Source organism: Pseudophryne corroboree, chromosome 5 (assembly GCF_028390025.1).
Source record: "Pseudophryne corroboree isolate aPseCor3 chromosome 5, aPseCor3.hap2, whole genome shotgun sequence".
In the NCBI taxonomy this organism is placed as follows: Eukaryota; Metazoa; Chordata; class Amphibia; order Anura; family Myobatrachidae; genus Pseudophryne; species Pseudophryne corroboree.
In genome coordinates, this window is record NC_086448.1 from 419,731,012 (window position 1) to 419,747,772 (window position 16,761).

At 46.4% G+C, this 16,761-nt stretch overlaps 1 protein-coding gene across 3 annotated transcripts in view; it reads right to left on the reverse strand.

The window, feature by feature from the left end:
* Positions 1-16,761, reverse strand: part of LOC134927811 (uncharacterized) — a 245,165-nt gene that overhangs the window by 92,515 nt on the left and 135,889 nt on the right. For all 3 annotated transcript variants that reach the window (XM_063922791.1, XM_063922789.1, XM_063922792.1), the window contains one exon: positions 8,333-8,384. In XM_063922791.1, the coding sequence (XP_063778861.1) occupies positions 8,333-8,384 (52 nt within the window). The remainder of the gene's footprint in view (positions 1-8,332; positions 8,385-16,761) is intronic.

Genomic DNA, 16,761 nt, shown 5'->3' on the forward strand with positions numbered 1-16,761 from the left:
CCAAGAAGTACCCCAATTTGTGGAGGATGATGAGCAAGTTTATCACCTACTACAGGGGTGGCCAAACAGTCGATCGTGTCGATCGCAGACATGCGACCAGTTGATCACGATCCGCTGCCCATCCACCCGAGGCGAGGCAAAGAGAGCGCAGTGCGCGCTTCTTCTGCCTGCCGCCTTGCCCCCTCAGTCTGGTCTCCGGCAGTGACGGCGGAGTGTATAGCTCAAATCAGGCGCCGGTTTGTTAGCCAATGAGAGCTCGCGGACTGGCGCCTGATTTGAGATATACACGCTGCTGTCACCGCCAGAGACCAGACTTAGAGGCAGGGCGGCAGGCAGGAGAAGAGCACGCTGCGCCCTCTACACAGCGGTGAGCAGCACTGTTGGGGCATATGTGGCACCGTGGGGGCATATCTGTATCTGGCACTGTGGGGTCATATCTGTATCTGGCACTGTGGGGTCATATGTGGCACGGTGGGGGCATATCTGGTACTGTGGGGCATACGTGGCACTGTGGGGGCATATTTGGCACTGTGGGGGCATATCTGGCACTGTGGGGGCATATCTGGCACTGTGGGGGCATATCTGGCACTGTGGGGGCATATGTGGCACTGTGGGCGCATGGTACTGTGGGGGCATATCTGTATCTGGCACTGTGGGGTCATATCTGTATCTGGCACTGTGGGAGCATATCTGGCACTGTGGGCACATGGCACTGTGGGGTCATATCTGTATCTGGCACTGTGGGATCATATCTGTATCTGGCACTGTGGGCACATGGCACTGTGGGGTCATATGTGGCACTGTGGAGTCATATGTGGCACTGTGGAGTCATATGTGGCACTGTGGGGTCATATGTGGCACTGCGGGCACATGGCACTGTGGGGTCATATCTGTATCTGGCACTGTGGGGTCATATCTGGCACTGTGGGCACATTGCACTGTGGGGTCATATATCTGTATCTGGCACTGTGGGGGCATATGTGTATCTGGCACTGTGGGGGCATATGCGTTTCTCGAGGTTTTTACCTGTGGGGGCCAATGTGTTATTTTGTGCGAGACAGTCATTACACTCTGTGCAGCAAGGCTACGTTCCTTTCTTTGTTATGCCACGCCTCTTTTTTGAGCGCGCGCTATTATCCCACCTAGGTAGATCACAAAAGCTTTTCAGCTTTCAAAGTAGATCGCCGACTCCAAAAGTCTGGCCACCCCTGACTTACTAAATGTGAGTGTGATACTGTATGTAAAGGTGTGATATATTAAGATATCAAACGGTGTTGCACTAAAGTTATCCCATTCCTGTCTGAGGTACATTTGCTGAAGTGGAAACAAAGAAAGAAAACTAAAGACTTGGAAGGAATTATTGATGAGTTTTATAACAGGAAAGACTCTTGTCCATTTAGCTTATGCTTATTTTTTTATATGTAACTTTATCTGCGCCACTGAATTTCTCTCTTTTTTCGATTGCATCTATATTTGTGGTTGGTGAACCATTTGAGTAACTTGGGCTGCACTTTAAAGTTCATTGCGCAATTGTTTTTTTGGTGATTTTCTATCCATCTACAATTTATGAGCCAGCTGTGAGCCTGTAGGCAGGCTATTGTCATTTAAAAATAGTTGTGAAAGGTTTCCTGGGATTGTGCCAGGATTAGCAGGTCGTCCAGGTATGGGAAAATCCTTAATCCCCGACGACGAAGGTGGGCTGCCATCACCACCATTATTTTGGTGAACACCCGTGGAGCTGTAGCCAGATGGGACCCATTTGGCTTCTGAACCAGGAATAGGGTGAAAGGTAGAGTACAAACCCAGTTCTCATTGTGCTGAGGAAATTGGTATCAAATTCTGTATGGCATTTTGTAGAGCCCTGACCTTCATTGCCACTGACGGCAGGCTTGTACAAAAGAACTGTTGAGGGGGGTGCTTCTTGAAGGAGAAGGCGTACCCATGAGACACCACTTCTAGTACCCAGGTATCTGTGGTGGACTGCTGCCAAACCTGTGTAAATTGAAGAAGTCGGCCTCCCACCCTGGGATCTCCAAGGTTGAGGCCCGTGCCCTCAGGCAGAGGGCTTGTCTTCGGTTTTAAAAGTTGAGTGTCTGGCTGACCAAGCCAGTTTGGCCTTAGTCTTAACATTTTTATTTGACATAAGCCTTTCCCTTTGCTTTACCTTGGGGCGGAAAGGACCGGAAAGCAGGGAATCTAGCTTTTGACATAAATGTCGAGGGAAACCCAGCTGATTTAGCGTTTGCCTCAGACAATAAAATATTGTCCAATTCTGTTACAAACACAATATTTCCGTCAAAGGATAGGGATTCCAATACCTTTTTGGGTTCCGTGTCAGCCTTCCATGAACGTAGCCAAACTGCTCTGTGAGCTGCTACCAAGGAAGCTGAAGCTTGAGAAGCTAATATATCCATATCTAGGGCTGCTTCTTCCATATAGGGAACTGCTTGCTTTATATTAGTTATATGGGATAATTGTTCTCTCACTCCATGAACTGAGATATCGTTCTCCAAAGTATCCGCCCAACCTGTCACGGCTTTAACCACCCATGCTGTGGCCATAGCTGGTCTTGTACTGTACTTGCCCTGTTAGGGAAAATACAGTCTTAAGATAGCTATCAATTTTTCTGTCTGTTGCATCATTCAAAGATGTTGAAGTCAGAGGTAATGTAGACTTGCGCACCAGTCGAACTACATGAGCATCTACCCTGGGAGGTACTTCCCTTTTTACACAGTCCCCAGGTGGAAGAGGATCGTAAGAGACCAATTTGTTTGGTACTTTAAACTTCTTACTGGGTGTTTCCCATGCCTCTTGTATAACTTCCGTCAACTGATCTGAGATTGGAAATTCAGCCTTTACTGTTTTTGGATGTTTTAAAATTGGAGCCTTAAGCTGGCCATACACCTAAAGATTTATCTGTCAGATCTGGCTGGTTGCAATGAAAATATAGTAATGGGTGAGAGCAGTGTTTGGGAGCAAATGTTAGTTGTCATTTGCTCTCATCCATTACCAGATTTTCATTCCAACCAGCCAGATCTGACAGCTAAATCTTTAGGTGTATGGCCAGCTTTAGACCTTAGTATAGGCTCTTCTACTTATTCCATTGATAAAATGGATTTCACCGCACAAATTAACTCAGGTATATACACTGAGGTACGGTGCTCCTCCTCTTTTGAGGCTGTCACAGAGAGAGAGAAGATTCGACTTTATCGTCTGAAGTATCCTCAGATACTGCGTAAATTGTGAGGGAAGCAGCCTATATCTATCCATTTTATACATCCCTAGGCCTGTCTGCCTGTAACAATTGCTGAAAGGCAGCTGAGGCCTCACCAAAATCCTGGATTGCGTGCGACAGCACATTCATCCATGGGGGTTGTTGCATAAATGCCGAAGGGATTTGTGGACAATCCATAACCTGAGCTATAGCCGGAACACCCAAACGATCCGCTATATTCAAAAGAACCTGTACAACAGATGCCCAAGGGGGGTTTTGTGCTTGTACAGGTTCCTGGCTAAAGCCGGTTGGTCAGCATGTTTAAGGTTTGTAAACCTATGACAGTTTGCACACAACCCATCCTGCATAAAGTCCTGAGGGCCTAACCCTGCTTTACAGGACAAACATGATATTAATGTAGTGCTGCATTATTACCCTAGCCTCCTGAGGACATAGCAACAATATTATTCCAACATCAGTTTTAACATATGTAGCAATCTGACAGCCTTCACTTAGGTATAATTAAAGTGAAGTACAATCAGAACTCACCCTGTTTGCACGAGCATTGAGGGCATGAAAATGAAAGGGATAGAAACAAGCTGACAGCAGCACTAGCAAACTGTCACATACAATGCATGAATATACATTTGGAAATGGCCACGTATTCAACTACACAGTACCACAAAGGTAGGTAAGAAAACAGTACTGTATTATCTAGCTCCTGGGAGCGGGATACAGGGAGACCAATGTATATAGCCGCACAGCAACTATAACAGCAACATATGTACACTGTCGCACATTTTCATTAGGCACTTAGTTCAACAACGCAATACCACAGAGGTAGGCAGGAAATCAGTGCTGTATCACTGGCCTCTGGAAAGCAGAATACAGGGAGACTAGAACCCGGCTTCCTTAGTTCGATATTGCCGCCATAAAACGGCTATCAGTAACAGACGCTCCAGTGAACACAGCCGCACGGCAGCTATAATGTACCACGTGTACTAAGTCTCATTGGGTCTTAGACGGAAGCGGGTAAATACAGTTCATCGCGGGAAACACAAATGAGACTGGCCATGAACTGGGGTGGAGGGGCGACCAGGGGAGGGCCTTACTCCCCACTGCTGACATCAACCCCAGGGTTCTGCGGCCTCATTAACCCCCAGAGCCTATGATCCCTGAGATCTAGCGCTGGTGCACCCCGAGATCGACGACTGCGTCAGCGACTGTCTGGTAGTCTCTAAAACGAGACAGTAAGAAATGCATTAAATGCGACTTAGACCAATAAGCGGTCAAGACGCCTTACCTTCTTCCCTGTGCTCCGGCCGCAGCATAGAAACGCCAGCGTGGACCTGCTAGTACATCCCGCTGGCACCCGCTGTAACACCAGTGTCTACATGAGGGTAACTGTTGTTGCGACACTAATGGGAAGTTGTTGGAGTGATTTTAGAAAATTGTGTTTAAGACACATAGCAAAGTCGTTAAAAAAAAAAAAAAAAAAAAAGGCTATATAAAATAATAAAAAGCATGTGGCTGTAAAACAGTCACACCGTTTCTATAGCTGTCCGGCTCCTGCTGCACCAAAAAAAAAAACTAGAATTCCCTGGGCCAGGAGGCAGTGTTATAGGGAGGCTGAACCGAGGGAGCTCAAAAGTCTAACCGTTTGTGCCCGATCTTCTCGCGCCACCTAAAACCCAATGTATATCCAGTGTATATACTGTGGACCCCGAAGGAGAAAAATATTTTCATATATTATTTAAAATACTTTTTTAAAACTTTAATAAGAAATAAAAAAACAACAACTTCTGAACGGTTTTGTGAGGTAAAAATCGCCAGTTAAGTGGTTAATGAAAAAGCTCTAAAAGGCATCAATATGTTGTGATGACTGTTTTCGATACTGTTAGTGTTTAAAGAGAAGTGACATCCTTCATGCTTTGTAAGATATGATGTGTATTAAAGTTAATCTATAAATTCTTCAGATTTTTTAATAGGACTTCCTATTGCAGGTTCATCATAGCTCCTGTCTGAATGATGCACACTACTATAATAAGCAAAATCTCCCCACTAAGGAACTTAGCTATTATTACCATCCTTTATTTATACAGTAGAAAAGTACAGAAACGAATGAGCAAAACAGTGACTTACAGTACAGAACATTATACCACATGGCTTATAAACATTGCTGCTGCATCAGCGGTCATATGATAGCACTGAAATAAGCAGCAGGTTGGCAGAAACCAAGGTTAGGTGCCATTGGAGGGAGTATGGAGTAAATGACAACATACTGTGAGTGAAGATGATGTACATGAGGAAAGAGGGCTATGGATAAAGCTGTCTCTCCATAATAACCCCATACTTTATTCTACATACAGTACTGCAAGTAATTGGGTGGAAAAGAGGCAAATGGAAGTTGTGTACTAGGTTAAAGCAAGCATATTAAGCATCCTGTGTGGAATAACATGTCACAGACCAGTTCACTGAAAGGAAGTAATTACCATCTGCTGCCACTTAAAAATAACAAGTACTTATACCCCATATTAAATCATTTTTACAACCGTTATGGAAGAGGCATGGTTTAAGGCAGTGGTTTTCAACCTCAACCCTCAAATCTTCCGGCGAGGTCTAGCGACATCACCCTCCACAATGGCATCCTTTGCTCTGCTGCTGGTAACCTACCGCTGCCAGCATTGTCTGCTGTGTAATGCGCATGAACAACATCCTTCTGTGCATTTCACTTTCTCTCATCGGGAACTCTGCAATGCCAGGAAGGTTATGGGAACAATACAGCTAATGTCATCTGTAGATGGCGTTAGTGATACAGGGGCCTGGTGAAGTGATAAAGTGGAAGATGATAATGCCAATCAGTTCCTAACTTCCATGTTACAGGCTGGGTTTGAAAAATGACAGTTAGGAGCTAACTGGCTGGTGCTTTATCACCTTCCACTTTATCACTTCACCAGGCTTAATAAATCTGCCCAACAGGACAAATAGCAGTAAGCTAAACTTACTGTGGTTTGTTAAATACTAAATTGAAGACATAGGGGTACATTCAATTAGGGTTGGATTCATTCCGACATGCATTTGTCGGAATGGATCCGACAACTCCTATTCAATCCCATCTCAATTCGACTTTAAAAAAAGTCAAATTGAGATGAGACCTGTGAGCGGAGGAGAGGGGTGAGACCGGCAGACGGAGGAGAGCAGCACTGCAGAAGGATGTCTCACAGCCGCCAGACCTCACGGCAGTGTCCACCCGCACTTGCTGAAGCCGGATTGACGCTGCCGGGAGCGGCGCGGCTGTGCCCCATCCTGCTGCAGCGCTGTGCTGTAGTGCTGCTCTCCCCTGTCTGCCCCGGCTCTCCCCCGTCTCCTCCTCTAAGGTCCCTCATCTCAGTCCGACATTTTTTTATGTCGGACTGAGATGATCGGAAACGGGGCAAAATCCTGTTGAATTTGGCACAGTTTCCCTCAAAAGTACGTGAATCGGCAGCTATACCGCCGAATCACGTACTATTCGACAAGTCGAATTCCCCGACTTGTTGAATAAAATTAGCTGGGATTGAATAGGTCGAATCACGATTCGACCTTAAAAAGTCGAAAACTGCCGTCTTTTCGACAGACGGCTGATTTCGACCCTAATTGAATATACCCCTTAATCCATAATTGTGTTAAAGGGGTTATGTCTTGTTAAATGTAACCAGGAGAGAGAAGTTCAAATAGTTCACTCATGCTGTAAAATAATATGCAAAGTACAGTAGGTATCTATAAAATCATTAGGCCCTGTTCAGGAAAAAGGCTTCAGGAAAATATAATGTACCCTTTACACATAAAGCTTTTAGGACATGACATTTTATTCCACATTGATGAAACCTAGCTATGTTGAAGCAGTCTGACTACAGATAGAAATCTCAGCTCTAACCTGTTGTTTAATGTTCAAAAACACACTGGGAAAAGTTTTTATTAAATGGTCTACTAAGCCACGTAAACGACATTCCCCCAAAAATGGAGCAACAAGGTGATCATAGCTGCTACACATAGAAATCTCCATTAGCGCTGTGGAAATTCTTTTACGGACTGTATGGAGCAACAAATCAACTAACTGTGGTCATTGTTTCATACTATGAAAAATCTGATATTGCAACCAAACTTTTAATATTCTACTTTATCAAGTCAAAGGACACATTTTATACATTTGTGATGATCAGAGCTACTCTGGCCCAACACCCTTGCAAAGTGGCCCATCACAGGATACATTCATAGATTGGTTCATCTTTGGAATGTAAAAAAATGAAAATTGCTACTTTAAAAATGTAGATAATGGAATGCTAAAGAGAAATGTGTACACCCTAGAGTTGGCTAGCTGTGTATATTTTTCCATGTGCAAATATCTTTATAACACTAGCCTATTACCAGTAAGCCCCATACAAAAAAATATCCTTAAAAAACCTTGGAAGGGCATGTTGAATTAGTCAATTATTATAAAAAGCTGAAGATACTTCAGTTATAAAAGAAACTTGAGACACATGTTCTGCATTGTCTATCTCATTATCTAGTTAGCACTAAAACTTAAAATATGTCTGCAGATAATGGGTATATTAGATATAGAAAAGGAAAGTGTGGAGCTAAAAGGACAAGCTGTAGGAAGTTAGGGATTCAGGATGAGTATTATCTCTCTGCTGTTTACAATCTGGTTACAGTCATTGCAGTCTTCAGTCTTTTCCTCTGCCTTGCATACTTAAATTCTAGTACATTCAACTGTTGTGATTGTCCTACAAGATAGCATAACTGGCATATTGAAAAAAAAGAAAAGAGGAAAGTATTTCCAAAATAATTACATAAATAAGCCATCTGTGCAAACAACTCCCTTAAAATGTAGGGGGACATGTACTAAGCAGTGATAAAAGTGGAGAAGTGAACCAGCAGAGAAGTTGCACATGGTAACAAATCAGCTGCTCTGTATAAGTTTATAGTATGCAAATTCGAACTGTTACGTCAATGCTGATTGGTTGCCATGGGCCACTTCTCCACTGGCTCACTTCTCCACTTTTATCACCGCTTAGTACATGTCCCCCATAGTTCTATAACAAAAAATACACAACACTGAAATTTCAGTATCCTCACCGCTTGACATTCTTTTCGTTTTCTATGTCGATTCTTTTTACGGTGTTTTGTTCTGCAAGAGAGATGAAGCAATAGCTACAATAATGGTTTGAATAAGTTGACACAGTAATAAAGGAATGATAAACCCAGAAAATTAAAACCCAAGACATATAAAAAATTAGCAGATTAAAGTACTGCAAGCAAGTCAAAGGAGATGTGTACATAGAAGGCATTCTATAGTAAATAAGAATTTACTTACCGATAATTCTATTTCTCGGAGTCCGTAGTGGATGCTGGGGTTCCTGAAAGGACCATGGGGAATAGCGGCTCCGCAGGAGACAGGGCACAAAAAGTAAAGCTTTACGATCAGGTGGTGTGTACTGGCTCCTCCCCCTATGACCCTCCTCCAAGCCTCAGTTAGGTACTGTGCCCGGACGAGCGTACACAATAAGGAAGGATTTATGAATCCCGGGTAAGACTCATACCAGCCACACCAATCACACCGTACAACCTGTGATCTAAACCCAGTTAACAGTATGATAACAGCGGAGCCTCTGAAAAGATGGCTCACAACAATAATAACCCGATTTTTGTAACTATGTACAAGTAATGCAGATAATCCGCACTTGGGATGGGCGCCCAGCATCCACTACGGACTCCGAGAAATAGAATTATCGGTAAGTAAATTCTTATTTTCTCTATCGTCCTAGTGGATGCTGGGGTTCCTGAAAGGACCATGGGGATTATACCAAAGCTCCCAAACGGGCGGGAGAGTGCGGATGACTCTGCAGCACCGAATGAGAGAACTCCAGGTCCTCCTTAGCCAGGGTATCAAATTTGTAGAATTTTACAAACGTGTTCTCCCCCGACCACGTAGCCGCTCGGCAGAGTTGTAATGCCGAGACCCCTCGGGCAGCCGCCCAAGAAGAACCCACCTTCCTTGTGGAGTGGGCTTTTACCGATTTTGGCTGTGGCAGGCCTGCCACAGAATGTGCAAGCTGAATCGTACTACAAATCCAGCGAGCAATAGTCTGCTTAGACGCAGGAGCGCCCAACTTGTTGGGAGCATATAGTATAAACAGCGAGTCAGATTTCCTGACTCCAGCTGTCCTTGAAATGTATATTTTTAAAGCTCTGACAACGTCCAACAACTTGGAGTCCTCCAAGTCGCTTGTAGCCGCAGGCACTACAATAGGTTGGTTCAGATGAAATGCTGACACCACCTTAGGGAGAAAATGCGGACGAGTCCGCAGTTCTGCCCTGTCCGAATGGAAAATCAGATATGGGCTTTTGTAAGATAAAGCTGCCAGTTCTGACACTCTCCTGGCCGAAGCCAGGGCTAGTAGCATGGTCACTTTCCATGTGAGATATTTCAAATCCACAGTTTTTAGTGGTTCAAACCAATGAGATTTGAGAAAGTCCAAAACAACATTGAGATCCCACGGTGCCACTGGAGGCACCACAGGGGGCTGTATATGCAGCACTCCCTTAACAAAAGTCTGGACTTCAGGAACTGAAGCCAATTCTTTTTGGAAGAAAATCGACAGGGCCGAAATTTGAACCTTAATAGATCCCAATTTGAGACCCATAGACAATCCTGATTGCAGGAAATGTAGGAATCGACCCAGTTGAAATTCCTCCGTCGGAGCACTCCGATCCTCGCACCACGCAACATATTTTCGCCAAATGCGGTGATAATGTTGCGCGGTTACTTCCTTCCTTGCTTTAATCAAAGTAGGAATGACTTCTTCCGGCATGCCTTTTTCCTTTAGGATCCGGCGTTCAACCGCCATGCCGTCAAACGCAGCCGCGGTAAGTCTTGAAACAGACAGGGACCCTGCTGAAGCAAGTCCCTTCTCAGAGGTAGAGGCCACGGATCTTCCGTGATCATCTCTTGAAGTTCCGGGTACCAAGTCCTTCTTGGCCAATCCGGAACCACTAGTATCGTTCTTACGCCTCTTTGCCGTATAATTCTCAATACTTTTGGTATGAGAGGCAGAGGAGGAAACACATACACCGACTGGTACACCCAAGGCGTTACCAGCGCGTCCACAGCTATTGCCTGCGGATCTCTTGACCTGGCGCAATACCTGTCCAGTTTTTTGTTGAGGCGAGACGCCATCATGTCCACCATTGGTCTTTCCCAACGGGTTACCAGCATGTGGAAAACTTCTGGATGAAGTCCCCACTCTCCCGGGTGAAGGTCGTGTCTGCTGAGGAAGTCTGCTTCCCAGTTGTCCACTCCCGGGATGAACACTGCTGACAGTGCTATCACATGATTCTCTGCCCAGCGAAGAATCCTTGCAGCTTCTGCCATTGCACTCCTGCTTCTTGTGCCGCCCTGTCTGTTCACATGGGCGACTGCCGTGATGTTGTCCGACTGGATCAACACCGGTTTTCCTTGAAGCAGAGGTTCTGCCTGGCTTAGAGCATTGTAGATTGCTCTTCGTTCCAGAATGTTTATGTGAAGAGACGTTTCCAGGCTCGACCACACGCCCTGGAAGTTTCTTCCTTGTGTGACTGCTCCCCAGCCTCTCAGGCTGGCGTCCGTGGTCACCAGGATCCAATCCTGTATGCCGAATCTGCGGCCCTCCAATAGATGAGCACTCTGCAACCACCACAGAAGAGATACCCTTGTCCTTGGAGACAGGGTTATCCGCTGGTGCATCTGAAGATGCGACCCTGACCATTTGTTCAACAGATCCCTCTGGAAAATTCTTGCGTGGAATCTGCCGAATGGAATTGCTTCGTAAGAAGCCACCATTTTTCCCAGGACTCTTGTGCATTGATGTACAGACACCTTTCCTGGTTTTAGGAGGTTCCTGACAAGCTCGGATAACTCCTTGGCTTTTTCCTCCGGGAGAAAAACCTTTTTCTGAACCGTGTCCAGAATCATCCCTAGGAACAGCAGACGTGTTGTCGGAATTAACTGGGATTTTGGAATATTCAGAATCCACCCGTGCTGTTTTAGCACTTCTTGAGACAGTGCTAATCCCATCTCTAGCTGTTCTCTGGACCTTGCCCTTATTAGGAGATCGTCCAAGTATGGGATAATTAATACGCCTTTTCTTCGAAGAAGAATCATCATCTCGGCCATTACTTTGGTAAAGACCCGAGGTGCCGTGGACAATCCGAACGGCAGCGTCTGAAACTGATAGTGACAGTTCTGTACGACGAACCTGAGGTACCCCTGGTGTGAGGGGTAAATTGGAACGTGGAGATACGCATCCTTGATGTCCAAGGATACCATAAAGTCCCCTTCTTCCAGGTTCGCTATCACTGCTCTGAGTGACTCCATCTTGAACTTGAACTTCTTTATGTACAGGTTCAAGGATTTCAGATTTAGAATAGGTCTTACCGAGCCATCCGGCTTCGGTACCACAAATAGAGTGGAATAATACCCCTTTCCTTGTTGTAAAAGGGGTACCTTGACTATCACCTGCTGAGAGTACAGCTTGTGAATGGCTTCCAAGACCGTCACCCTGTCGGAGGGGGACGTTGGTAAAGCAGACTTCAGGAAACGGCGAGGTGGATCCGTCTCTAGTTCCAACCTGTACCCCTGAGATATTATCTGCAGGATCCAGGGATCTACCTGCGAGTGAGCCCACTGCGCGCTGAAATTCTTGAGACGACCCCCCACCGCCCCCGAGTCCGCTTGAGAAGCCCCAGCGTCATGCTGAGGCTTTTGTAGAAGCGGGGGAGGGCTTCTGTTCCTGGGAAGGAGCTGCCTGTTGCTGTCTCTTCCCCCTTCCTCTGCCTCGTGGCAGATATGAATATCCCTTTGCTCTCTTGTTTTTAAAGGAACGAAAGGGCTGCGGTTGAAAAGTCGGTGTCTTTTTCTGTTGGGGAGTGACTTGAGGTAAAAAGGTGGATTTCCCGGCTGTAGCCGTGGCCACCAAATCCGATAGACCGACACCAAATAACTCCTCCCCTTTATACGGCAAAACTTCCATATGCCGTTTTGAGTCCGCATCGCCTGACCACTGTCGCGTCCATAAACTTCTTCTGGCCGAAATGGACATAGCACTTACCCGTGATGCCAGTGTGCAGATATCCCTCTGTGCATCACGCATATAAAGAAATGCATCCTTTATTTGCTCTAAAGACAGTAAAACATTGTCCCTATCCAGGGTATCAATATTTTCAATCAGGGACTCTGACCAAGCTACCCCAGCACTGCACATCCAGGCTGTCGCTATAGCTGGTCGTAGTATAACACCTGTATGTGTGTATATACTTTTTTGGATATTTTCCATCCTCCTATCTGCTGGATCTTTAAGTGCGGCCGTCTCAGGAGAGGGTAACGCCACTTGTTTTGATAAGCGTGTGAGCGCCTTGTCCACCCTAGGAGGTGTTTCCCAGCGCGCCCTAACCTCTGGCGGGAAAGGGTATAAAGCCAATAACTTCTTTGAAATTAGCATTTTTTTATCGGGGGCAACCCACGCTTCATCACACACCTCATTTAATTCATCTGATTCAGGAAAAACTATAGGTAGTTTTTTCACACCCCACATGATACCCTGTTTTGTGGTACCTGTAGTATCAGCAATATGTAACGCCTCCTTCATTGCCAAAATCATATAACGTGTGGCCCTACTAGAAAATACGGTTGATTCGTCACCGTCGCCACTGGAATCAGTGCCTGTGTCTGGGTCTGTGTCGACCGACTGAGGCAAAGGGCGTTTTACAGCCCCTGACGGTGTTTGAGGCGCCTGGACAGGCACTAATTGATTGTCCGACCGTCTCATGTCGTCAAACGACTGCTTTAGCGTGTTGACACTATCCCGTAATTCCATAAATAAAGGCATCCATTCTGGTGTCGACCCCCTAGGAGGTGACATCCCCATATTTGGCAATTGCTCCGCCTCCACACCAATATCGTCCTCATACATGTCGACACACCCGTACCGACACACAGCAGACACACAGGGAATGCTCTTAACGAAGACAGGACCCCACTAGCCCTTTGGGGAGACAGAGGGAGAGTTTGCCAGCACACACCAAAAGCGCTATATATGACAGGGATAGCCTTATAATAAGTGCTCCCTGTATAGCTGCTTTAATAATATAGTTTTGCCACAATTTTGCCCCCCCTCTCTTGTTTTACCCTGTTTCTGTAGTGCAGTGCAGGGGAGAGCCTGGGAGCCTTCCTGACCAGCGGAGCTGTGTGAGGAAAATGGCGCTGTGTGCTGAGGAGATAGGCCCCGCCCCTTTTTCGGCGGGCTCGTCTCCCGCTCTTTAGTGGATTCTGGCAGGGGTTAAATATCTCCATATAGCCCCCGGAGGCTATATGTGAGGTATTTTTAGCCAAAAAAGGTTTTCATTTGCCTCCCAGGGCGCCCCCCTCCCAGCGCCCTGCACCCTCAGTGACTGCCGTGTGAAGTGTGCTGAGAGGAAAATGGCGCACAGCTGCAGTGCTGTGCGCTACCTTAAGAAGACTGAGGAGTCTTCTGCCGCCGATTCTGGACCTCTTCTCGTTTCAGCATCTGCAAGGGGGCCGGCGGCGAGGCTCCGGTGACCATCCAGGCTGTACCTGTGATCGTCCCTCTGGAGCTAATGTCCAGTAGCCAAGAAGCCAATCCATCCTGCACGCAGGTGAGTTCACTTCTTCTCCCCTAAGTCCCTCGTTGCAGTGATCCTGTTGCCAGCAGGACTCACTGTAAAATAAAAAACCTAAGCTAAACTTTTCTAAGCAGCTCTTTAGGAGAGCCACCTAGATTGCACCCTTCTCGGCCGGGCACAAAAATCTAACTGAGGCTTGGAGGAGGGTCATAGGGGGAGGAGCCAGTACACACCACCTGATCGTAAAGCTTTACTTTTTGTGCCCTGTCTCCTGCGGAGCCGCTATTCCCCATGGTCCTTTCAGGAACCCCAGCATCCACTAGGACGATAGAGAAAGGAGTTTATTTCCTAAGCAGCGTCTTTTAGAAACTGATCCTTAATAAATATGGGGGAAAATGTAAGAAGGGGTGGTCTTCAGATTGCCGGCTGTCGGGATCCCGGCGCACAGTATACCGGGGCCAGAATCCCGACAGCCGGCATACCGACACTATTTCTCCCTCTTGGGGTGTCCACGGCCCCCCTGGAGGGAGAATAAATAGCGTGGCGCGCGTAGCGTGCCCGCAGCGAGCCCGCAAGGGGCTCATTTGCACTCGCCACGCTGTCGGTATGCCGGCGGTCGGGATCCTGGCAACGGTATGCTGGTCGCCGGCAGCCCGGCCACCGGCATACAATACTACACCCGTAAGAAGAGGTGTTACTTGTATTTCCGGTAACTGCACACATTATGTGCTGCAATTACAGGTTTCCTGCATGCATTAATGCAGGGAAGCGAACTAAGGGGAGAGATGAATCATCATATGGCTAAAGATCTTTAAATGCATTGCCCTGCTTCACCCATTATCAAAGTGAAGTAGAGCCAAATACCGCCCAGAAGTATGAAAAAGTAATTTGACAAAGACGGAGAGTGTTAACTCACCTGTTTGGCGAATCGCACTCTCCCTCTTTCAAGTGCTTTGACCATTGCTTGCAGGCAATCTGCACAAACGCTGGTTAAAAGTTCCCAGTGGCACCCAAAAATAGAATTTTAAGTACCTACCGGTAAATCCTTTTCTCGTAGTCTGTAGAGGATACTGGGGTTCCATTTAGTACCATGGGGTATAGACGGGTCCACTAGGAGCCATGGGCACTTTAAGAATTTGATAGTGTGGCCTGGCTTCTCCCCCTATGCCCCTCCTACGAGACTCAGTCTAGGAAACTGTGCCTGAGGAGACGGACATACTTTGAGAAAAGGATAAAGACAGTGGTGAGATTCCGAACCAGCACACACAAAACAGAGGAAAGCTACTGTATGCTAACCCAACTTTAAACAGGAACAGCAAAAGCTGAACCAACAATATTTAACCAAGTAACAGTGCAGGAAGAACGAAGCACCGGGCGGTCGCCCAGTATCCTCTACGGACTATGAGAAAAGGATTTACCGGTAGGTAATTAAAATCCTATTTTCTCTTACGTCCTAGAGGATACTGGTGTTCAATTTAGTAGCATTGGGATGTACCAAAGCTCCCAAACCGGGTGGGAGAGTGCTGAGGTTCTTGCAGAACGGATTGACCAAACTGAAGGTCCTCAGAGGCCAAAGTATCGAACTTGTAGAACTCAGCAAACGTGTTCGAACCAGACCAAGTAGCCACTCGGCAGAGCTGTAAAGCCGAGACACCCCGGGCAGCCGCCCAAGATGAACCCACCGACCTAGTATAGTGGGCCCGTACAGACTTGGCGCCGCGGATGGCTGCCTCAGTGCTGCTCTGCCAAGCAGCCTTCGTTTTTAGTCTTGCATGTATAATATGTCTAATATGTCGAGTCTACTGTACAGTTGCAATGTGCAGTATCAACTCATACGTGGAATGTTTGTAATGTATGCTACGTTTTTCCCCCTTCTTATGCTATGTATTCCCCCTTCATGATGCTACTTGGCAATGCATTGTACCACAAAGAATTCCTAGTGTAAGTGAGTACACCTGGCCAATAATGCGGATTCTGATTCTGACTTTGGAACCGGCAATACTACCGTGGAATAAGCATGCTGGAAAGTGAGCCTGATCCAGCGTGTCACTTTCTGCTTTGAAGCAGGACACCCAATTTTATTGGGATTATATAGAACGAACAGCGAGTCAGATTTCCTGTAACGAGCGGTCCTCTTTACGTATACATTCAAAGCCCTCACAACATCCAAAGACTTTGAAGTAGCGGAATTGTCGGTGATAACCGGAACCACAATAGGTTGGTTGAGGTGAAACGCAGACACCACTTTCGGAAGAAATTGCTGACGAGTTCTGAGTTCAGCTCTATCCTCATGGAAAATTAGAGACAAAGACCCCCACCTTCGGAACAACATCTTGCTGAAGCCAAGGTCAACAGTGTGACGGTCTTCCACATAAGATATTTTACGAAAACATCCTGTAATGGTTCAAGCCAGTACAATTGGGGTAACTGCAGCACCAAATTGAGATCTCAAGTGCCGTGGGAGGCACAAAGGGTGGTTGGATGTGCAGAACACCTTTCAAAAACGATTGTACCTCAGGGAGAGAAGCGAAATGTTTTTGAAAGAAAATGGACAAGGCCGAAATCTGGAATTTTATGGTGACCACACGTAGGACCACATCCACACCAGCCTGCAAAAAAAGCAGGAAACATCCCAGGGGAAATTCCACCGAAGAATAATTTCTACTCTCGCACCAAGAGACGTATTTCTTCCAAATACGGTGATAATGTTTAGACGTTACCACCTTCCTAGCTTGGATCATAGTCGGGATAACTTTGTTAGGGATCGCCCTTCTGGCTAGAATCAGCCGTTCAACTTCCATGCCGTCAAGCGTAGCCGTGGTAAGTCCTGATAGACAAATGGGCCCTATTGCAGAAGATCCTCGCGAAGACGTGGAGGCCACGGATCT